This window comes from Oryza glaberrima, chromosome 1, assembly GCF_000147395.1.
Source record: "Oryza glaberrima chromosome 1, OglaRS2, whole genome shotgun sequence".
Lineage (NCBI taxonomy): Eukaryota > Viridiplantae > Streptophyta > Magnoliopsida > Poales > Poaceae > Oryza > Oryza glaberrima.
The window spans coordinates 12,205,420-12,229,724 of NC_068326.1; the positions used below are offsets into that span (position 1 = coordinate 12,205,420).

The 24,305-nt window shown below is 42.5% G+C and overlaps 1 protein-coding gene across 1 annotated transcript; it reads right to left on the reverse strand.

Moving 5' to 3' along the window:
• Positions 1–815: 815 nt before the first annotated feature.
• On the reverse strand, positions 816–2,841 carry LOC127768959 (uncharacterized). The gene has a single exon (XM_052294633.1). It carries the CDS (start codon positions 2,547–2,549, stop codon positions 975–977), a length of 1,575 nt encoding a protein of 524 aa, XP_052150593.1. The 5' UTR covers positions 2,550–2,841; the 3' UTR covers positions 816–974.
• Between the last annotated feature and the right edge of the window lie 21,464 nt (positions 2,842–24,305).

Consider the following 24,305-nt stretch of genomic DNA (forward strand, 5'->3'; position numbering starts at 1 on the left):
GGCGATGACGGCGCCCTCCAGGTCGAACGGGGGCAGTGGCGGTGGTGCCCTCCTGGGCGGGCGAGGGAAGTGACGGCGGCGACGGCGCCCTCCAGGGCAGGCTGGGGAACCGGCAGCGGCGGGAGTGGCGACGGGCGCAGCGAGGAGCGGGCGCTCGTGCGCGGGCCGGCTGCCTCGCTGCCGCCGCCTGCTCGCCTCCTCCTCCGCCGCCGTTGCTGCCTCGCCTCGCCTCCACCGCGCTCGCCTCCTCCGCCACACCTCGCAGTCGCTCGCCTCCTCTGCCGCCGCTCACCTCCTCCGCCGCCGCTCGCCGCCTCATCCCTCGTCCCTCGCCGCCGCCGCTCGCCTCCTCCGCTGCCGCTCGCCGCCTCATTCCTCGTCGCCGCTGCCGCTCGCCGCCTCATCCCCCGCCGCCGCTGCCGCCTGCCGCTGTGATTCGTGAGAGAGTGAGAGAAGAGAGAGAAGAGAAGAGAGAGGAAAAGTGTATGACAGGTGGGGCCCGCCTATTTTCTAATAAATAAATTGCTGACTGGACTGTCACGCGTACGCCACGTGGACCAAAACCACCGCGGATTGGGTCGAGGGGGGTAATTCGTCTGGTTTGCATAATTGGGAGTGAAGAATGTCCGGTTTTGTGATTCAGGAGGGTAATTCGAACGACCGTGATAGTTCGGGGGGTAATTCGTATTTTTTCCTATAATAAAAATCAGTAGTTAATATATGAAAATTATATTGATATATTTGTAAAAAAAAACAATTTCATATGTTATATTTTAATAAGTTTTAAATTTTGTAAACAGAGAGAGGTACTCTGGTTAACAGTAATGGAATATCATTCCTGGAAATTAAATACAGTACTCCATATTAACCCAACACACACGCTGATCGGTAGCACAGCTCACATAGTTAACAGCTAGTATCACAAATAGAGGCCAGAGTGCCAGACATTACTGACGACAGAGAGGTAGTATTGATCATGATGATGCGCCGAAGAGGGCGGCGACCGGCGCCGCGCATGCCCTCGCGATGGACGGCGCGCGGAAGACGGCGGCGGCCACCACGCGTCCGGCGGACCGCAGTATCTGGAAGTAGAGCTCCGGGAGTGATTCGAATGCTGCTCGCGAAATCATCAGGCCGGCGGCGCCCGGGGCCCTCATCATGGTGAGCGGGACGCAGCACTGCCCCAAGGGGACGAACAGGTAGTGCGCGCCGCTTGACACGGCGGAGACAAGCGCCTGCCCGATCTGGACGGCGGCGTGGAGCAAGAACGGCCAGGAGAGCCAGACGAGCGCCGCGACGCACAGCACGGCGGCGATCACCAGCACGTACGGGAGCGCCGCGCCGGCCGCGGCGCGGAGCCAGCGCCAGAACGACTCGAGGCGCGGCGCGAGCTCGTGGGCGGCGCCCGCGAGCGTGGCGAGGAGGCTGGCGTAGAGGCGCTTGACGAGGGGCCACAGGCCGTCGAGCCTGAAGCTGATGTCAGCGGCGGCGTCGGCGGCCGCGGTCTTGAGCCACTTCCAGAACGCCTCGAATGGTTGGACGAGCTCATGAGCTGCGCCAGCGAGCGTGGCGAGGACGCTGGCGAAGAAGGACCGGGTGTTCTGCCAAAAGCCGTCGAAGCCGAAGCTGATGCCAGTGGCGGCGTCGGCGGCCGCGGTCTTGAGCCACTTCCAGAACGCCTCGAGTGGTTGGACGAGCTCGTGAGCTGCGCCGGCGAGCATGGCCACGACGCTGGCGAAGAAGGACCGGATGTACTGCCAAAAGCCGTCGAAACTGAAGCTGATGCCGGCGCCTGCGTCGGCGACGGCTGTCTGGATCCACTTCCAAAACGCCTGAAACGGGTGGACGAGGTCGTGAGCAGCGCCGGCGAGCGATGCGATGACGCTGGCGAAGAGGCCTTGTATGCTCTGCCACAATCCTTGGAAGCCAGAGCCGATGCCGCTGGCCGCCGTCTGCAGCCACCGCCATAACGCCTCGGACGGCAGGACGAGCCCGTGGGCTACGCTGACGAGCGCCGCGACGGCGTCGGCGAAGAAGCCCTGTATGCCATGCCACATGCCGTCGAAGCCATGGCTGATGCCGGCGGCGGCCGCCTGGATCCACCGCCAGAACGCCTCGAACGGCAGCACAAACAGGTGCGCGGCGCTCCCGAGCCCAGCCACGATGCTGGCGAAGAACCCTTGTATTCCCTGCCACATGCCCTCGAATCCATGGCCGATGCCGGCGACGGCCGCCTGGAGCCCGCGCCACAGCATCTCGAACGGCAGGACGAGCAGGTGCGCCAAGCTCCCGAGCCCCGCGACGACGCCGGCGAGGAGCCACTGGATGGCATGCCCCAGGGCCTCGAAGACGTGGGCGATGGCCCCGGCGAGCGCCTGGAACGGGAGGAGAAGCAGGTGGATGAGGCCGCCGAAGAGGCCAGCGATGAGCTGCCACAGGCCGTCGAGGCCGAAGCTCATGCCGACGGCGGCGTCGCCGGCGAGGGTGCGGGCTCGGCCGACGGCGCCATGAAGGAGCTTCCTTGCTGCTGAGTCGGCGAGGACCACCATGGCTAGCTAGCTGCAATGTAGCAGGTAGCAGTGTGGAGTGACAACTGATTATGGGTGAGGTCGTGAGGAAGGGGAGAAGAAGAGAGGAGTGTTTGTCCATTGTCCTATCCAACTCGGCTACTAGGGCAACTCGCCGGCTTAGCTACTCCACTCCCACAGTTCCGCTACTACTAGACTCCTTTTGGGGCGAGATTGGTGCATGTCACGCCACCGTGAGGGGAAGCTTTTGCTTCAAAGGTTCCGGGCGGAACTTCCTGCGGACAGTACATGTACCGAGGGTTAATTTACTCTTGTTAATATATTATACAGGGATAATTGTATCGTACACTCACTTTTAACCGCAACTGCTATTTTACTCTTACTTTTACTTTTAAGGTTCGTTTCTTCCCCATTTTTTGAAAATGAACCTGATGTTTATCCTCACTGCTCCCCTCCCTCTTTTAGCGAGAAAGCTAATTAGCGTGTACGCATTGTCGGCGCGCACGCGGAGCAGTTAGGGTTTTTTTCTGTTTTTTTTCTGGTTAGGTTTATTTTTTTTCTTTTTATGATTTTTCTTTCCACGTATAATTAATCCATTAGTTTTTTTTAAGATTTCTTTTAAGTAACATATTGAAAAGAAATTTATACGTGAAGTCAAATTTTGAAAACTTTCATCTCGAAATTTGAATTTGTTTGAACTCAAATTTTGAAAACTTTCAACCCAAATTTGAAAACTTACGATCTAGATTTGAAAACTTTTAACACAAGATTTGAAAACTTTCAACCCAGATTTGAAAACTTTCAACACAAAATTTGAAGTCAAGATTTGAAATCTTTCAAGTCAAAATTAAAAACTTTCAATTCTACATTTGTAAAGACGTGTGTGAAAGATTGAAAAAAAATCGGAGCCATGCGGAGAAAAAAAATGAAAGCCAAAATCAGAAAAAAAAAGTACGAAAAAAAGAAAAATAGCGAAAAAAGGCACGGGAAGGGCCCGGCTGACGCGCGCACCAGCTAAATTGCTGGCGCGTACGCGCCCATTAGCACCCCCCCTCTCTTAGAGGGACGAAAAGACTATTTCCATTATTCAAGCAATTGACCGCCCTTCCACTCTTCCACTAATACAGTCAAGCACAAAGTTCGAAGAGGAAAGAAAGAATGATGGAATGAAAGATCAGTTGGTTGGAAAGAAAAAGGCTCTCCTCGAAACTATTCCCAAGTTTTGAATTTCATTTCTATCGATAAGTTCTAAGCATATGACAGATTTCGACGGTAGGTTTGACCGTGTTATTTTAGGATGAAACGACAATTTTACCCTTGGCGAAAGCACCTACACCTCCATTCCGATTGCCTGCCACTGAGCCGCCAGCACCGTGGCGCGGGAAGCCCATGGCTGCTGCTCGCCATGCTGGGAGCCCCATGGCCGCCACCTGCCTTGGCTCACTTGGCCGCCACTCACCGTGGCATGGCGTGGCACACCTCGCGGCCATCGCCTAGTTCAGGGCGCCTGGTTGTGCCTCGTCGTGCCAAGGTGCAAGATGCACAGTAACCGCCGCCAACCTCCACGCGCCTAGTCGTTGCTTGCCACGTGAAAGCCCTGCGGCTACCACCTCAATGCGCCCCCGCCGGATACCAGCCTCGATGCGCCTCCCGGAGGCCCGCCGCGCTTGCCAACACCATACATTCGTCGGAACTACCGCCTTCGTTGCGTGCTCACCAGAGAACCACCGCCACCTCTAGGGTTTTTGGGTGGTGACGGGCCAGGAACGGGAGTATGGGAATTCAACATTTTAGAAATTTCTTTTATTTCCGTTTGTATTTATGTTACTAAAAACCATGGGACCCACCCAAGAGACGTCAAAAGTGAGGGCAAATGGCTGGTTTCTTTTAAAAAAATAGTGCAAAAATGTAAACTCTAAAAAGTAGAGGCAAAACAACATTTGGGTTGAAAGGGTGGGCATGGATGCCTTGTCGTGTAAGTCCTTAAATTTTAAATTAAAAGCCTCCTTTTATTTGTAGGAAAAATAAAGAAAACTTAGATGATTTTATTTTGTGGGAAAAATCTAGCCATTTGGAATAAAGAATTGAATCATATATACTCTTATGACAAGTTAGGAAGAGCTCTAACCTCTGGGTTTTGACTCGATCTGTTTTGTCTGATCCTTAGTTTTTCATGTGAACGATTCAAATGTCGTTCCTTTATTTTTCTTTCTTGTGTTTTTTATTTGCAATTATATGTTATGCGCTTGCCTTTCTCTACTATCTCCATTGAGCGCAACGTGTCCTTCCTTTATCCTCTCCTCCCACTTAGCGCATCCGTACTCTCCACATGAGTAACCAAAAGATCCAATGTTTCATTCTCAATCACCCTTCTAGGCTAATCAAAATCCTTGTGTCAGGTGGAATGGCAGCGACCCAAGCGGCGATGGCACCGGGTAGAGGAAGCCAAGGCGTCGAGTAGAGACAGTGTTGGGCGGAGGGGCGGCGACCCAAGCGACAATGACACCGGGCGAAGCGGCGGTCAGATCCACTAGCGCACCACCAACTTTCCTCTCCTCCCCCGAAGCAGCGGCGGGGTCGGCGACGCGGGAGTAGGAGATGACAAGGCGGTTTGAGGAGGAACAGCGTCTGCCTGAGGCAAAGAAGGTCTGAGGCAGTGAGGCAGAGTGGTGTCGGCAGTGGAGGACGACGAGCTCTACGCGACCTGCTTGCTCCGGTGGCTCTCCCATGCATTTCCCCCCTCGCCACCTTTTTCACGTGAGTAACTGGCATCTTTGTTGAAGGAGGAAAACCTATGTCAAGGGACGAGAACCTATATCCTCTCTCCTCCATGGCATCACGCAGCCTAGGTGGAGGCAAGAAGTAACTCACCAGCATGGTGCACTGCGAAGGGCCTAACACCATGTCTCGACGTGCGTCACCCATGCCCTACCCGAGCACGCCGCTCGCAGCGTGTGCCGCGTCATTCGGTGCGCGAAGTGCTAGCGCCCTCGACGTCACCGCACATGATCGTGCAACCGATGTCCACACCCGCGCACGCGAAAATAGGCCGGAGAAAATATGGCTCTAGTTGACACTTCATCGCCCTCTCTTTTAGCAACGGTCTAGCTTCATCTCCACTCTAAACCTTGTATGTCTAGTATCTTCTTATGTTATCTACCGTTGCCCCTCCAGCCCTCCTGCCACCATCAGGATTTCCATCGCAGAGCAGAAGTGGAAATGGAAGTGATGGATGTACCTGATCTGATGGTGGCTGCTCTAGACAAAATGAGACAAAAGGGAATTATACTAAGGCAAAAGTTACTTTAGAACACTAACTTTCTAGGACATTCTACTTTTACGGCTTTATCATAGGGTACTCTAGTGTTGTGGCACTTTACTATAAGACACTTAGTTCATTATTTTAATACAACATCTTCAAATGGAGAGATAAAACTTTATAAAAGATTTATACCTTTGGTTCACCTAGCATATTAAATCCAAACAAATTTTAGCTTATTGTAAACATTTGCTAAATTTAAAAGCTGTATCATGTTATGGAAATTAAAAAAGAAGAAAATGACATTTAGAAAATAATATTTCAAATTTCATTTTCTTTGAGAAAAATTGAATGTATTTTATTTTAGTAATTTGGACAAGTTTTGAGTTTTGCAAAAATATGTCTAAATTCTGCCAAAACTGCATTTGAATTTGAATTAGGCTAGGTGGTTCAAGGGCAAATCATCTTTGACAAAGTTTTATCTCTTCATTCAAAGAGGATATATATAAATAATGGACATGGTATCTTTTAGCAAAGAGCCACGAAACTAGAGTGTCTTATGGCAAAGTTGTAAAAGTAGAGTGTTCTAGAGAAAATGTCACAAAGCTAGAGTGGATAGTGGTGGTGGTTGCCACCAGCCCTTGTACGTTTTACAAATTAGTACCTAATATTTTCTGATGTTATGCAAAAGTCTAATATTATTTGTTTGAATGAAAGCGAATAACATATATTCAAATAATCATGTGCATTTTATCTATAGCAAAGCATGTGTATTTTACCTATTACATAATATGGCATTTTGCTAGTAGTAATGGCTGACCCAGGCAGGTCATAGGTATGACTGTAATTGTTTTGTGCTTGTGAGGTTTGAAATGGATATTTATATTACAAAAATGAAGATATAACAATTATAGGGCTGGACTGAAGTAAACAAAAGAGGACTGAAATGCAAAAAAAAAATGTTTTTTAACTTAAAATGCAAAAAAAAATATGTTGGTTATAAGATACTACAAAAAAAAAATAGAAGAGCGATATGAAAGATGGAATATGGATAGTATGTGGGAATATAAAGAACTATGAAAGAGTGATCTCTTTAAATGACCCTCCATATGAAGATATGGATATAATGGTGAAATATTAGTGAGTTGTTGAAGATGCTCTTAATAGCGAATTGTACAAGTTTACATAAACTTTTTATGTATACTCCATATCTCCATCCATCCAAAATAATAAGGTGTCCACAATTTAAGAAAAACCAATATTTACAAACTTTGAATAATAATTAAACTAATAATAAACATGCACATCTTATACACAAGACCACGTGTGTGTTAAAATAAACGCAAGCCAGCGATAAATCCCTAGCCTAAGAGTTTTTATGGAAGAGGAATTTTACAGCCCTTTAGGAAGTACCTTGAGATATCTAAATTTTACACAAAATTTTTTTGGTACCTTGAGATACTTAGTACCTAAAGGTACCAAATTTTATTTTACACTAGAAAATATGGTACCTCTTGGTACCTTCTCAAGGATGGTAAAAGTGTGCACGTAATGCCGTAGCGTCTAGCCTACTACAGCGCCACTGTCACCCCACAGCCTGGTCATGGCCAGCAACTACTCAACTTCCATGCCCTCCGCAGCAAAATACAAACTACTCCCTCCGTCCCAAAATATAGCTCATGTCTAGATTTGTGGTACTAAGATGTGTCGCATCCTTTTAAAATCTCTCATTCTTTATGGGACGGAGGGAGTAAAAGCCTTCTAAAGGATGACACACCGACGAAGGGCAAATAGGTGCTACTCCAGCGATCCTTATCGTGGGGGAGGTTCCTCTCCTCATACACACCGACGAAGCGGCGATGCCAGCGATGCGTCTCGGCCGGTTTTCACGATTCTCTCCTGTTCAGTTTCAATAAGTCAGTTTTAGAGATAAGGATATACCTCACCTATATGTACAGTGTCTAGGATCAATCCAATCGTGTTGACTCTCATATGCTTTGCCTGGAAAGTGATGAAGAGCACCCAGATACTTCACAGACAACTCTAACTGTAGAGAAGAGATGGTTCACTGAAGGAGATTCTCGAGCGTGCTGGCATGACAAACTGCAAGTCATGCTCCACTTCTGTTGACACGTGTGCAAATATCTCTGCTACTGATGGTCCTCCTATTGGTGATCCCACTGATTATCGTAGGTTTGCTTGCACATGCATGATCCACGAGAGCCTCATCTCGCAGCTATCAAGCGGATTCTCTACGTTCATGACATATTGGACTATGGTTTGCATATCACTTGGTCTACTTTTGACGATTTTGTTGCCTTCTTTGATGCTAACTAGCAGGCTATCCTGATACTTGGCAATCTACATCAGGCTACACTATCTTTCTAGGTGATAACCTCATCTCCTGGTACTCCAAGCATCAGAACACATCCTCTCGCTTGAGTGTCGAGGCTGAATATCGTGATGTCACCAGTGCTGTTGCTGAAATGTGTTGGCTACGACAATTGGTTCATGAGCTTCACTCCCCTTCCATACGGGCTATGCAGAACAAAGTTGCTTAGTGCTGTTCACATCCTCCACGTGTCGAATATTTCTCAGTACACCTACATCTTTACCAAGGGTATTCCGAGCTCCGTGTTTTGTTATATCCGTTCTAGTTTAATAGTTCGTCTCAATAATATTCTAATTGACGGGGGTGTTATAGATATATTTATATTATTATCTCCTTGGCCGGTTTGGGGGCTGCTAGCTGGCGCGTGCGCACCAGCAGCGAGCACCTCCCTATAACTACTAATACTGTAACTACTCTAGTATTAGTTAACACCCACTTAACACTAATGATGGATAATTAGGGAAGATTCCAAGATTTTTTTTCTTTTTTGGGGATTTTTTTCCTAACAGATTGAAAAATTTTAAGTCAGATTTGAAAACTTTTGATTTAAGATTTAAATTTTAAAGTTAAATTTTGAAAACTTTCAACTCGGATTTGAAAACTTTCAACTTGAGATTCAAAAACTTTCAACTTGAGATTCGAAAACTTTCAATTTGATATTCGAAAACTTTCAACTTGAGATTTGAAAAATTTGAAAACTTTCAACTCAGATTCGAAAACTTTCAACTTGAGATTCGAAAACTTTCAAGTCCAGATTTGAAATTTTGAAAACTTCAACTTGAGATTTGGAAATTTTCAACTCGAGATTTGAAAATTTTCAACTCGAGATTCGAAAACTTTCAAGTCCAGATTTGAAATATTTGAAAACTTTCAACTTGAGATTTGAAAACTTTCAACTCGAGATTTAAAAACTTTCAAGTCCAAATTTTAATATTTTAAAGTTAAGATTTAAAAATTACTATTAAACTAATCACTAGTAAAAAAAGAAACAAATCTAAACTAATTACGTTTTTTTAGCTATCGTACGGTACGGTAGGAAACAGCGAAAAAGAAAACAAGAAGAAGAAAGAAAGAGCGAAAAAAAGAAGAGCACGCATGGGCCGGAAATGCGGGTTTCCCTGATTTTTTAGCGATTTTGTCCTGTAAGTCGGTTATAGAGATAAGGACGTATTGTGCCTAGATGTACTCGTGTCCGGGATAAATCCAAGTCATCGCGTTGACTCTCATACGCCCTCCTGACGCTGCTTTCACCGTACGTGCTCTCTTTTGCACCATCCCTCTCCGTCGTTGATCTCTCCTACTCCCAGCGCTACGGCATCGGCCTCTCCACGCTCGTCATAAGCATAGATGGAATATGGTCTCGGAGAGAAGATGATAGCAAACTTGACGGCAATAGCATGATTTGAATTTTAGAAAAAATCAGTGACATATAGTTAGGTTTCAAGAATAGTAGTGATATTTTTCTAAATTGGTAAATTTGTAATGGCAAAGGGTCCAATTAACACATAAAAAGAACATGTGAATTTTAATAGGAGTGACAGTAATCATATGCCTGGCGGTTGTTGGAGGTCACCTTTCATTGACTGGTAATCGCACTAATGATTCCTTTGCTTTGGCAAAACCAGAAAATACCCAAAAAGGAGGGTGCTAAGAAAGCCACATCATCCCTATAGTAAGAGCATCAAACTTACTTTAATATATGATAAAGTTTATATACGGCGGTGACGCAACAAATATGATGCAATGTGTATGATCTTATAGATACGTCATGGGTGGGATGGACCCTCTTCTTCCCGTTCTTTTTCTCTCGTAGACTATCAGCCACGCTTTCCAAATAATAAGCTACGCGATTTTTGTAAAATTTCTCTGCACACAAGTTTCTCAGAACAGTAATTCTAAAATAACTTTACTTTATATTAGTCAATTCATTTGTTTGAATTTTCAAAATATTATAACCAAATCAATTTTGCACGTCGGATGCAAGCTTGCAAGGTAGTAACCTGATATTAGTCTGCCCTCTACGGTACTTCTTTTTTGGCAATTATAAATTTACCACTACTTTAAATCGTTATTACAAATTAACTGCCACTAGAAAATTACAAAAATACCACTAGAACTGTCATTCGAGTAGCATCCTTACAATATTGAAAAAACCGGTAGTAAATTTGCAAATGCCCCTTCTTTTTTCATTCAATCGCATAAAAGAGGTATGAACGTACACTAGACTCACTCACAAACTGAACAGCGAATGTGACAAGCATCTAGTATCACTAAAGTATACTTAATATCAGAGTATCTGTTATCATTATCATGCTAGTAAATTTGATGACATTAAAATATATCTAAATCTTGATACATAGAGTCATGTAACCTATATAGAGTCATGCAGCCTACATATAGGGCATTTCTCTATAAGCAGCCTCCATACAGTCATGTAGCCTATATAGAGAAATACTGAGAGCCGACTCTGAGCCGTTGTCATACGTAGCAACAATATTTCTCTTTCTTTCATATCAAGTGTCAAATTTATTTACATGGCAACAGAGAGAGCCTGTTAATAAGCACAATTGAACATGCCCTTTACTGGAGAGTCCAATCAACCACAGCTGGAGAGTCCAATCAACCACAGCCAATGACAATATCTAATATATATGTCTAGCTAGTTAAGTAGAATGATCAATAGCCTTGACTAGTAACAGAAATGCTAGTCATGTCGCAGAATTAGTTAATGGAAAGCTGCTAGGTACAACAACATATAACGGAGCCCTGCGAGCCTGCATCGATTATTCATTCTTCCCACAGGAGAAACGCCGAGAGCTCGGAAAAATGCACAACCTTTCTCCATGGAAACCGTATCCTCTTCCTTAATTTAGTCCTGTAAAGGCAGAGGCAACCGTACCCACTTAATCACCGTTCAAATAAACCAACTGCTTGTAAAAACATTCACAGGGAAACAGAATGGGCATTTTTTTATATCTATATCTATATCTATTTCTATATATATATCTATACCTAATTAAAAAATAAGTAAGGCTTCCCCTCTTATTCCTTCTCCTCTCCTCGTACTCCATCCAACACACCATCCATGGTAGTGGTGACACCCTCCCCTCCGCCAGATCCGGCGGGAGGGGAGGCGGCGGCATGGCGACGCCCTCCCCTCCACCAGATCCGGTAGGAGAGGAGGTGTTGGCAGCGACTGGAGTGGAGGCGGCAGCGACGGATGTTCTTGGATGTTCTTAGGGTTCCTTGTGTGCTTGAATGTTCCTCAATTAGTCGGGATGAAGGGGAACTGCTCGGCTCATCGAGCCGTCTTTTTTTTATTCGTGGCACCTCAAAGGTGTCGATTCTAAACAGACACCAGAACCAGCACCTATTTTCTCTTCACATCAGTGTCGTTTTCTAAGTGCATGTTGGAAAATCCGATACCTTTGTAGGGTTTCCAACCGGCACCTATTGCCTTTTCTGTAGTAGCGGATACACGTGCAATTCTCTGAACAACCACATATACAATATCTAATATCTAATATCAAATAATTGTGCAGCCTAAAGAGATCAAAGGGGAGGGAGAGAGAGAGAGCCAGGTAAATAATTGCGCTCATCTATTGCTTGGATTTTCTTTTAATAATGAAAATGGATTACATCTCCTCACTAGTACAGATCCTTCTATCTGTGACGGACTCTAACATGCCTAGAAATAGCGGACCGTCGCAAGGAAGTCATCTCAATCGGGTCGAAAAAGTGCCCGATTGAGATATAGTCGCACAGACATGTTAGATGGACATAAAACTTAACCCCGTCATGAATGACACCTGTCAGTGATGGGCCGTAGTTTAGGCCCGATTAAGATAACATTCCATTATCTCAAACGGGCCTAAAGTTACGGCCCGTCACAGATGACCATCATCTGTGACGGGCACCAACTTTAGACTCGATTGAGATAACATTCCATATCTCAAACGGGCCTCAAGTTGAGGCCCATCACAGATGACCATCATCCGTGACGTGCACCAACTTGAGGCCCGTTTGAGATAACAATTAGGCCCGTCACAGATGACTCATCAGTGACGGGCTATGTACTAATGCCCGATTGAGATGACTTAATCTCTATCTGGCATTAACTAAAGTCCGTCGCCGATGAGTATTTTTTCATTTTTCATGTGAAATGTTTATATTTGTAAGTTGAACTATAGCAAAATAATTAAGTGCAGTATAATAATTCATTTTATGAGTCAAAATAATTTTACGAGTAGTAAATGATTTCAAATGGAAAAAATGTCAACAACAAAGTTGTATAACTTATCAAGATTTACAACTTTTAGTTTGGTCATTTTTCTATATAATATTTTTTGAATAGTTTTAGTTTGAATTTGAAAATATGACAACTTCAAACAACATTTTCAAATACTAAATTATTTCAATTGAAAAGGTCATCAACAAAAAAGTTGAATAACTCATCAAGATTTAAAACTTTTATTTTTGTTATTTCTTCATCCAGCAAAATGTTAGTAACATTATTCACAAATTTTACATCTACGTGTTATAGTTTATAAACAGATAAGAGATATGTCAATTTTGTAAATAATGTTACTATCACTTTGTCGTATGAAAAAAGACCAAAATAAAAGTTTTAGATCATGATGAGTTATTCAACTTTCTTGTTGATGACTTTTTCAGTTGATATCATTTAGTATTTGAAAATGTGCTTTGAAGTTGTCATATTTTCAAATTCAAATTCAAATGGTTAAAAAAATGTTATATAGAAAAATGACTAAAATAAAAGTTATAGATCTTGATGAGTTATATAACTTTGTTGTTGATAACTTTTTTAGTTGAAGTCATTCACTGATCTAAAATTCTATTTGAATTTTTCAAACTTTGAATTTCAAATTTAAAATTTCAAATTGTTTAAATAGAGTCAGATGGAGAAATGACCAAAATAAAAATTTTGCACCTCGATGAGTTCTACAACTTTGGTTTTGGTGACTTTTCCATTTGAAATCATTTTTAATCCCAATTTTTGTTCAAAGTTGTCAAATTTTGAATTGTTCAAATGAATTTATTTGTACAAAGGACCGATACAATAGTTGTAGATCTCAGTGAGTTATACAACGAGGGATGTGAATGAGTGTATATGAATGAGGGATGTTGGGGTGTGACATCCTCGCCTAGGGCTTAATAGGATTAATAGAATACTCATACCAACAAGTTACAACTACTTTTCCGGAGGCCGATCTCCAAAGAATTTTGATGTTAAACGTGCTAGGCCTAGAGCAATTTTGGGATGGGTGGACACGACTGAGGACAAAAAAGACCGGCCTGGGAGAGGCGGGACAGCATGGCATGGCTAGCCAAAAAATAAAATTTATTTATTTTTTGATTATACTCATCTGTGACGGGCATTAAATTAGGCCCGATTGAGATGAGGGTCATCTGTGACAGGTTATAGTTAATACCCGTCAAAGATAAGGGTCATCTGTGACGGGCGCTAGTTGTGACCCGATTGAGATAGGTCATCTGCGACGGGCTATAGTTTGACTGGTAGTCTAGGTCAAAGCTATCTGTGACGGGCTTTAATTAGGGCCCGATTGAGATAGATTCATCCGTGACGGTCGTTTGCCCGATTGAAATAACTCTTTACATCTGTGACTTCTAGCTTATGACGACGCCATGCCCGATTGAGATGGGGCTTACCGCTCGATTGAGATGATGGTATCCGTTCTAGTGCCTGCTTCTACCCATGGGCACGTAGCTAACAAGTCTCATAAGTAAAAAAAGAAAGGAATTAAAAAAGACGTGATGGAACAAATCCCAACTTCCGCTAGTGAAATAATCAAGTTAAATAATGTTTTCAAAATCACATAGATTATAGTACAAAATCATGTAGGTATTACATCATCCAAACTAAAATAAAAACTCCTTGGCACCAATTCCAGTACATAGGATTGGGCAAGAAGATAAATAGATGAAACCTAAATGGGATGAGCGAGTAGGAGCTGTGGATCTTAACATAGACAAATAATAAGAACCACTGAGCAAGATGTTCCAAGTATATGGATGAGATGATCGGCGGAGAGTGGAGCTGGTGAATACCTGAATATTAATTAATTCACAAGAGAAGCAGAATGTTGTTGCCTGCATGCTGTTACTTGATGGAAAAAGATAGTGGAAGGCTAGAAGCCTCTCTGATCGATTTGCTTGATTTGTGTTGAGCGCTGTTAGATGGTGGCTGAATGGATGGTAGAGCGGTGGCAATTTCTCGGCTGGGGCTGCATCCTCGCCCCAACAAGGACATGTCTGAGCCAAATATACACACGCAGGTAATGTAGGGCGAGGCCCAACTGTATGCGTGGGACGGGTCAATATTTTCACCCTTAGGACTCTATGGAGCCCCGAAGTTCTATATCACAGGGAATGGAGCATTCCAAATAAACTCACTCTGATGATGCCCTTGTGGACAAGCTAAACGCACGGGTCCAGTGGCCCGAGAGCCCATCACCACTACTCTATCACACGGATCGACAATCACTTACTTCCTCCATTTCACAATGTAAAACTTTATCGCATTGCCAACATTCATTAAAATGTTAATGAGTCAAGACATATGTTTATTAAAATGTTTAACATTCATTAAAATGTTAAAACGTTGAGATTTATTAATATTTATATGCATGTGGACAATACTAGAAAGTTTTACATTTTAAAACGGAGGGAGTATATATGCATACATACTCCATTCGTTATAAAATGAACAAACCTAGTGCAGGATTTGACACAATTATCTAAATTCGTAGCAGTAGAATATGTCGCATCCCGTACCAAGTCTAATTTGTTTTTTAATTTCTTTTTACGTAAATTGAATTTGATCTAACATGTTTACAGAAGATTTTTCACACAATAATTTATCTATTTTTTAGAATTTTTTAACTTCTTTGATCATGTGAAAATGGGAAGACTTATGATCTCGTCTGAAGGACATGAGATCGATCCATTTCCAACGAAGAGGAGACCAGCGAGGAACTGTTATGTAGAGAAAACATGAAACAAAAATCATTGACATCCTAAGAAGCACTGGTGTGGTGGTCTAGTTTTTTTTTTTTTGACATGATTCCACACACTAGTTCTCAAATCAGTGATGCTGGTGTACATGCGCTCAGTGACGCTAGGAAGTTGACGTTTGTCCCTCTATATATAAATTTTAGTAAGCTATAGAGTCGCTGCTTTTTTTTTATATATAAGTATGTTAGGCGTTGTTTAGATCTTAAAAAAATTTGGCCAAAAACATCACATTAAATATTTGGATATATGCATAGGGTATTAAATGTAGGAAAAAACCAATTGCACCGTTTGCATGTAAATTACAAGATAAATCTTTTGAGTCTAATTATACCATGATTTAACAATGTGATGTTACAATAACATTTAATGATAGATTAATTAGGCTTAATAAATTTATCTCACAGTTTATAAACAGAATCTATAATTTGTCTTATTATTAGTTTATGTTTAATACTTCAAATATTTGTCTATATATGTCTTCAACATATAATGGAAAGAATGAATCAGTGGCAACTGGAGTACTACGAACCATAGAAGGAGTATACTGTCCGCTTTGGGGGGGTGGGGTGGGGGGGGGGGGGGGGCAGTAACTTTAATTGCATTGATTCGGCGCGTGTTGTTAGCTTAACTTATAAGTCAAGTGCCAGCTGAAACTTTCGAAGATTCGTTTCCTTTTGGTTAGTTCTACTGTACATGCACCCATACACAGTTGAACAGGACTCCCCTGCCAGTGATAACACGGTAAATTTTACTAAAATCTTTGCTGTTCTAACTCAGTCACTGAAAAACACTCCCTCCGTCCCAAAATAAGTGCAGTTTTACACTGTTCATATGCAACGTTTGACCATTCATTTTATTTAAAATTATTTTATGATTAGTATTTTTATTATTATTAGATGATAAAACATGAATAATATTTTATGTATGACTAATTCTTTTAATTTTTCATAAATTTTTCAAATAAGACGGAAAGTCAAACGTTACACACGAATTTCCACGGATACATTTTTTTGTCAGAGTTAGTACAAGTATTACGAAGTAGGACACATGTATTAAAGAAAGTATAGTTGAAACTAAATATGAAAGATTATGAATGGTTGAGATGTGGGGTATAAGGAGAAATAGTTGTATTATATGTTACGACAAAACCTGAATGGTAGAAATAATTAATTTGTATTTTGTAACAGACGGAGTATAAGCCTATTAAAACTGTTTACTCCATATCAGTTTGTAAATAATGACTGAACTTACTACAATACAAATATAAAGAGGCTTTTCTAAGCATTTAGGATATATTTTTTCTATAGTAACTGTGTTGTTTTGTGACGAACGATTGAATAGATAAATCATCTGTGATAGTAGTTATTTAGGGCACCAATGAATAATAAATTGAACTGTTACTATAAAGGATTCAAAACATTCTCTGGAAAATTTTCTCTTATAGAAGGTTTTTAAGAAGTCACACCATTTAAAAATTTAAAAAACATACGCATTCATCCAATAAGCGAAAATAAGCTGGTTTGCTTCCGTTAAGATCGAATTTATCTATCGATCTTCCGCTCATAGTTCGCTGAAGTGATTGCTAGATTTGCTACCTCGTTTCATCACTTTTTTTTTGTTAAAAGTGCGCCACACAGGACACACTTTGGCACTAAAAAGAGTAGATTAATACTGATAATAACATTATACTAGTAAATTAATTAAGAACCATATTTCGATACCAAATATAGTCTAGTGATTACAAGAGTCTCAGTAGCACCTGAGGTCCAGCATAGTGGTTACAAGATCCTCAGTAGCACATGAGGTCTTGGGTTCGACTCCCCATAGGAGCGAATTTGAGTGCGCATATATTGTGAGTGTCTGTGTTGTACTGTGTAATTCTAAAAAAATTCTAGTTGAACCACGGTTTGTTGATTAATTTACAATAGATTTAATTTTGGAATCGCTAAAATGTTTTTGATAGCTTTCTAGGTTGATCTCGAATCTCTATCTATTTCACTGTCTGTCCGATTGCTCTGCGGGTACAGGAGCCTTTTAGTTCCGTTTGATTTCTTCCCCTGTTGCGGCAAGCCGCACCTTGCTATCTGCTTTTGCTTGTTTTTTTTTTCGAATATAATATTTGAATTTACAATATGATTTTTGGGTTTATACAATATAAATACATTAAATTTACAATATAATTTTTAAGACTTACCATGTAAATACATTAAACAATATTCATTATGAAAAATATACTGACATAGGACTTTTACGGTGCTTGGGAGGTACTCCATGTACTTCTTAAGCTACAAAGTGTCCACCGTTGATCTCTAAAAGGCAATTTAGGGATAGAAAATAAAGTAACAGTTGGTTTTAAATAATAACAACCTCTAACTTCTTTCCTAATTGTTTGCCGCTAACTAGTTGAGTAAATTCATCACGTCCTGCTCCTCGTCTCATATAGCTATTTTTCATCTTATGGGCATCATTTAATTCTTAATCAGAATTATTCTCTTTTGTAATCAACGTGCATAAATGGAATAGATCTTAATCCTGATTTCTTTCACCATCATTGGCAATATACATCGTGAAATTAAGTTACTCAGCTATATATGAATTTGTGTTTTTTGTGTAGCGTTGATGTGCCACTGCACAACTAATTGTATTATACTTTCACCTAATCCAACCTTAAATTTCATCTAAAGAATTTTTATACGTAATAACGGGTCATGTAGTCTACAGTTTTATGATGAGTTAGTATACAAAATTGGTCAATCATCACGTCTCATTTAAAGATGGCCATCAGATCCAAAGATACTTTGTAATCAAAGTCTGACAGGCAGTAGATCCGTATCAACCGCATCCGGATCATTAAAACTTTGCTTTTCTAAATAATAGATACAAATTACTTAACTAACCTTTTATCTAATCCTGAAACTAATACCTGACTCACGTATTTTATACCTCTCCACAAGTACCTTGTGTTTCAAACCGTTTGATTATAGCTAATCAATGGCTATCAAATTTTCCAAGCACACTAGAATATCTCTTATTCTACACTTAGTCGAGCCATACTCTACGTGCCATATCACAAACATGACAAGACAAGTTGAGTTGTGGTAATCTGAGACAACCAAACATGCCAACAAACCAACACTTGATCACCTGATCGATAGCACCGGTTTCTTTTCTCCTTAAAACTAGAAATATAGAATTTCTGTTGTTAGTTTTTACAGAATGGCTCACTTTTAGTTTTTTGAGATTGAATTCAGGCTACCTCTTGGAGGAAGGGGTTTTTTATTACCTATTTTCAGTTTAGGAAATCCAAAAATTAATTTTTAGAGATAGATTATTAATTTTTAGAGATAGATTATTGGTGGACTGTTGGTGATGCTATGAGCTAGCGCACACACGGGACAGACATTATTTACGACATGTATACGCAGGTGAATCCTCTGGCGTATAGTCAGAATGACGTGGTCGCCGTCGTATGGGTCTACGGAACATGAGGGCAGTAGCAATACGCCGCGGTCAAACCGAGAAGCCAAGCCTCCACGTACGCAAAAGAACGGATGAAGCTCCCCTCTTCCCAGTGCATGGTAGCTTTGGGTGGGTCCATGACCAATTTTTTTTCCCACACCGGGCCCACCACGAAAATCACTTTCCCCATCCATCTCTTTCTCCCGTGCCGCCGCTGCTCCAACCTCCTCACCGCGCCGCTTCAGATCCTCCTCCCGTCCCAGCGGCACAAATCGATCGATCTGGCGCTGCTTCCTCTCCTCCTCCCGACGAAAATCGATTGATCCGGCGCTGCTTCCTCTCCCCCTTCAGACGATTTGCAGGCGGGACGGAGCCAACGAGATCTAGAGGAGGCAGAGATCAGGATGGGTGAGATTCAGGCGGCTGGCGAGCTCTCGGCGACATGGGTCAAGACGGCCGGCGAGCTCCAGCGACACGGATCGAGGCAGGACTTGACCGAAAAGCTCCAGAAGGGGGTGCAGATTGGGATGGGTGAGGTTGAGGTCGTCGTCGCCGTCGTTCACCGGTCTTCCTGGTACGCCTGCCGCTTATCTCCTGCTTGCTTCCATGGCTCTGCCGCCCACCGCTGGGCTCCTGGGCGAGCTCCCTGCGAAGGGGGGCGTGGGGGGACCGGGGGAGGGGCAATGCCACGACCTTCACAACGCGGCCGCGCCGTTCTCCCCCACGCCACTCGCCCTGAAGTTGTCAGAGATTTGCAGAAGAACGAGTGACCAAAGTTGGCTCCGCGGACTTCGTTTGGTCACGCGCGACGCCTAGCTGTCGTCGAATCTCCGACGTGTCGATGGTTCGCCGAATGACACGTCGGAGCACGGTGAATGGCCTGAGTCGGACATGTCATCATCTTCGCTGACATGCTGGCCTACGGAGCGTGAGCCCGACAAGTCAGTGACAGTGTCAGGGTATGCAGCCGCAGATAGGACACAGGGTTCTCTACGAGGGAGGCGCTTATCCAGGGCGCGGAAGAGGAAGAGGGCGGCGACCGGCGCCGCGCACGCCCACGCGACGGGATGCGAGCAGAAGACGGCGGCGGCCACGATCGGGCCGGCGGAACGCAGTATCTGGGCGTAGAGCTCCGGGAGTAACTCGTACGCTGCTCGCGAGATGACCATCCCGGCGGCGTCCGGAGCGCTCATGGTGGTGGCGGTGGTGGTGACGCGGTCGTAGGCGGCTAGCTAGCTTCTCCTTCCTCCCTGTGGAGCGATAACTGACAAGTGCTACTGTGAGTTCGTGAGAATCTGAGAGACCTGAAGAGGGGAGCGGAGACGGGCTCTAGCTCGGGAGTGAGGGTTGGGAACCTCACTCCAAAGCAGCAATTATTTCATAATTAATCAAGTATTTGCTAAAATAAATTTAAAAAATTAATTAATATGATTTTTTAAAATAACCTTAATATAGAAAATTTTTGTAAAAAAACACATCGTTTAATAGTTTGAAAAGCATACGCATGAAAAATGATACAGATAACGCTACTTTTTGGTGCGCGGGTCACGTCGTGTCAGCAAGTGGCGGGGCATTTGCTGGAAAGGTTGGTGGCGAACAGTAATGGCAGTTCCCATTCCGAGAGCACATGCGATGGGGCAAGTTTTATAGTAGAGGTGATTGCCATATCTAATTTTATTCATATAAGATAAGAGGTGGTATATACAATATACATCACATCTATAGTATAACCCAAATAATTTTACTTTATTTGTTTGTCCAATCCACTCTTCCTTTTATCTCTTTTTTCTTGGGGTTTGTGTGAAGGTTGCCCCTTACATGAGGGGTGGCTCACCTTCTCTTTTCTCGCTTATTTCTTCGACCTCACCATCTAATCTTACATGGTATATTTAGAGGCAACACATCTAGCATTATAGTACTTGTCCTCAGGAATCACAGCGAACCAAGGGTGTGTCCGTTAGGAAAGGTTGGGAACTGGAACAGTACACGGAAAACAAAGCGGTCCATTAGGACATAATTAATTAAGTATTAACTAATTTTTTAAAAAAAATAGATCAATTTGATGTGATAAAAAGTTAAAAGTTTGAAGAAAAAATTCGGAAGTAAACTCGGCCTTAATATAAAGTTTGGAGTAGGACGTAACAGTTTTTTTTTTTTACCAAATTCCCTAATACTCTTTGGCTACCGTTTGTGCATGCAAGCATTGATGAGTCATGTACTGGTGCATGCTGGTCATTCGCTTGGAAAGTGCATGAGTCGGGTGGATGCTGCATGGTGATTAATGCTGGCGAAACTACCGAAACAGCACACACTGGAATTGGAAGAAGAGAATTTATGGTGTAACTGCTATTAAAACGATTTTATTTGTCCTTGTGATGTCAACAGATGACGGAGGGAATAGCTGCTTCTTCTAATTCTTTTTATTAAACTAGAAAAATATTTGTGCGTTGCGACAGCAAAACTATTTTAATCTTATTATTGTTATACAGTTTAATTAGCAATATAAAATCACCGTGGGATTTTGGTTGATATTTTTTTTTACAAAATCATAAGATGTAATTAGAAGTTGATTGTCTCAAGTTATCATGATGTTTGTTTTAAGAGATCTCTTATACGACTCCTTCTATATATTTTCAAAAGAGAACGAACTTAAAAACTGACTTAAACATGAATCTATTTTTACAAAAATAAATGAACTCAAAATCTGACTTAAACACGGATGACATATCGAATTACCGGCAAAAACATCTTTAATTTTTATAATAGTAGATATTTCACCTGCTTTGAGATATTAAAATCTTAGTTATATAAACACATGTCATATATGAATATCATGAATATAAAGTTTCATGAAGCGTTTGAGATTTTGGGAAAAACAAAATATCATGTGCGGGCAAGGGCACACCTCTCCACTAGGTGGCTGTGTTTTCAACTTATATTGCAATAATTATATGTTAGTTTTACTGTAATTACACCATTACATCATGATTATATTATCACGTGTAGTTGTATTTCACAGTTCTTAAGAAGATTTCCTCTCGACGTTTACACACAAACAACACCTTGTTAAAAGACTAAGTACCTTATTTACCTGGCAAATTTGATGCATACCTTTCTTCCCTTCGTGGAAAAAATTACTATCTTGCCATCCTCCCTCAACTGCCACTCTACCAAATTTTTGTTCAAACTTACCACTCGGTCCTCACTAACTCTCTCCCGCACATCACTGTTTACACCCAAATTTGACACTTAAGGGTCGAAATAAGAAAAATTGCTAAATATGGCAACTCTGCCGGTTTCCTCCAGAAGGGCCGGTCTGACCGCCGTGTGTGGGCCGGTTAGACCGCCGCCAGAGGGCCGGTCAGACCGGAGTCCAAGCCCGAGTCTGTTTTCATCGGGTCTCCTATTTCCTTGCTCGGGAAGATATGTTTCGGGTTTCCATTGGTTTCTACCCGAGTTGGACGTGTAGGAGGACCTATAGAGGGCAAGACCAACCTCTATTTAAGAGACAAGGCCGGTTCAAACAATGTATCACATAGTCTATACACAAATCAATTGAATCGTTTTCTTATCTTTTACTTTTAATTCAGTCATGTTTTCTACTTTACTTTAGTTTTCGTCCATCTTTATCAATTTGCACCGTAAATCGTCTGCCGTCGCTGCGAGAGCGTGATTACCCCTTTTGTAGGTTTGTCTCGTAAACCTTTCGTTTGCCTATGAGACGGGTAATTATCCTCATATTGATCTCAATCGGCCTAGAGGCTGATTTTGATCTCTAAATTGGCTCCGCTAGCCGGTTTAGCCGTTTTCTATAAAACCTATCTTGATTTAGCCTTTTGGCTAGATCAAGGTAGTTGGCGACTCCATATCACCACAAGACGTTTAGGTGTCTCGATCGTGATTGTCTTATTGCAATTCGAGAAGATTGTTAATAGAAAGTGATGAAGTAGTCGATCCACATAGTTGTTTAGAACGCACTCTAAGCCCAACAGAGAAAATCCTACTTTCTTACCCATCCTACTCAACCCCACTTCTCCACTCACCTAGACACCAAACGGAGCGCCACCTCTTAGCATTGCCTGATGAGCGATCCCGCACTGCCTACTCCGCCTCTACCTGATAACCAAGCCATGTGTCACCTCCTGGTAGTTGCGCCACCGCTTCCTACTCCGCATCTGCCCGAGGACTGAGCTAGCGCTTCATTCTACTGCGATGCCGAAGAACCCGAGCCCGAGTCAGCGCCACTATCCTCCAACCCGGCCTGCACCCGAACGTAATCCAAAGCTTGAGGCTCGCCGCCGCCAGCTGCATCTCCTCCAGAGGCGCTTCCTTCACTCAGCCTCTCCAACGATGATGACGGCACCGGCCAACATTGGAGGATATGCGATTTTTGTGTGCCTAATTTGTTGTGATCTAAAATTTATAAGGGAATTGTGCAATTCTTTTGAATTTTCTAAAACTTTGGTCAGGATAGAGACTGAAATGTTTGGTCTTTATTATTTTTCAAGATCACTCGGTCTTTATGACGTCAAAAATAAAATAAAGATTGATCTAATTGAATGTCAACTCCTACTATATATCTTACTTTAGCGCATGTATGTATAGGACTTGTTCACTTTGTCGCGTTTTGGCATTACCAAATTTTGATAGCGTTGAATGTGTTTGGTTGGATACCTTTCCAAACATTGACGACGTTTTTGTCAGAGGAATTTTTTGGAACTACCAACTTTTGGTAGAATGACATTGATAAGCTTATGCTTAGGCCCTCTTTGGAAGATTAGCCCAGGGCTAATTTTGAGAGCTAATGTTTAGTCATGAATTGGTAAGGCTAAACATTAGCCTAGGGTGGTATATTTGGATCCATGGGCTAATTTAAAACTAAAAGTTGGAGAGAGAGTAGAGAGAGAGTAGAAAGAGAGGAGAGAGAGGGAGAGAGAGAGCTGCTTTTTGATGATCCCCACACAAAATTAGCCCCATTAGCACCCCTTGGAGGGGCTAATGTTTTGAGGGGGGCTAATTCACTTTAGCCCATGGAACCAAACAGGGCCTTAGTTTGACCCTGTTTAGATCCTCCAAAGTGGTAAAAGTTTTGCCATTTTGGAGCACTTTTTACCATTTTGGATCTAAACACTAGTAGTAAAAGTTAGCAATTTGCCATTTGCTAGTCCATAGTAGCAAATTGTGCTAAAAAGTGCTTTGGGACCACTCTCTCTCCACCAAAAAGTGCTAGCTAGAATGGCAAAAGTTTAAGATGCATATAAACACCAACTAGTACTTTTGCAATGCTAAAACTTTTGCCACCAAAACTTTTGTTATTTGCCATTTGCCATTCCAAATAGATCTAAACATGTCCCTTTGTTGCAGTAACACCAAATTTTGATAGCATTGAAAATAGCGATTAAGTGAATGAATAGGCCCGTAGACGAGATCAGAGGCACAATTTGAGGCATACTCTCAACAAAATTGAGCCATGCTTGGGAGTTGGGAACCTCTCGAAACGCACCTAGAATTAACCTCTCACTCTCCAACAGAATGCCACACTGACCACAAAATATAGAGCTAAAAATAACCTATGCAAACTACACCCTCAAGGCCTCAACAGCCTCGACAG

Excerpts from the sequence above, each read along its gene's own strand:
- LOC127768959 (XM_052294633.1), bottom strand. The coding sequence starts at position 2,549 with ATGGTGGTCCTCGCCGACTCAGCAGCAAGGAAGCTCCTTCATGGCGCC.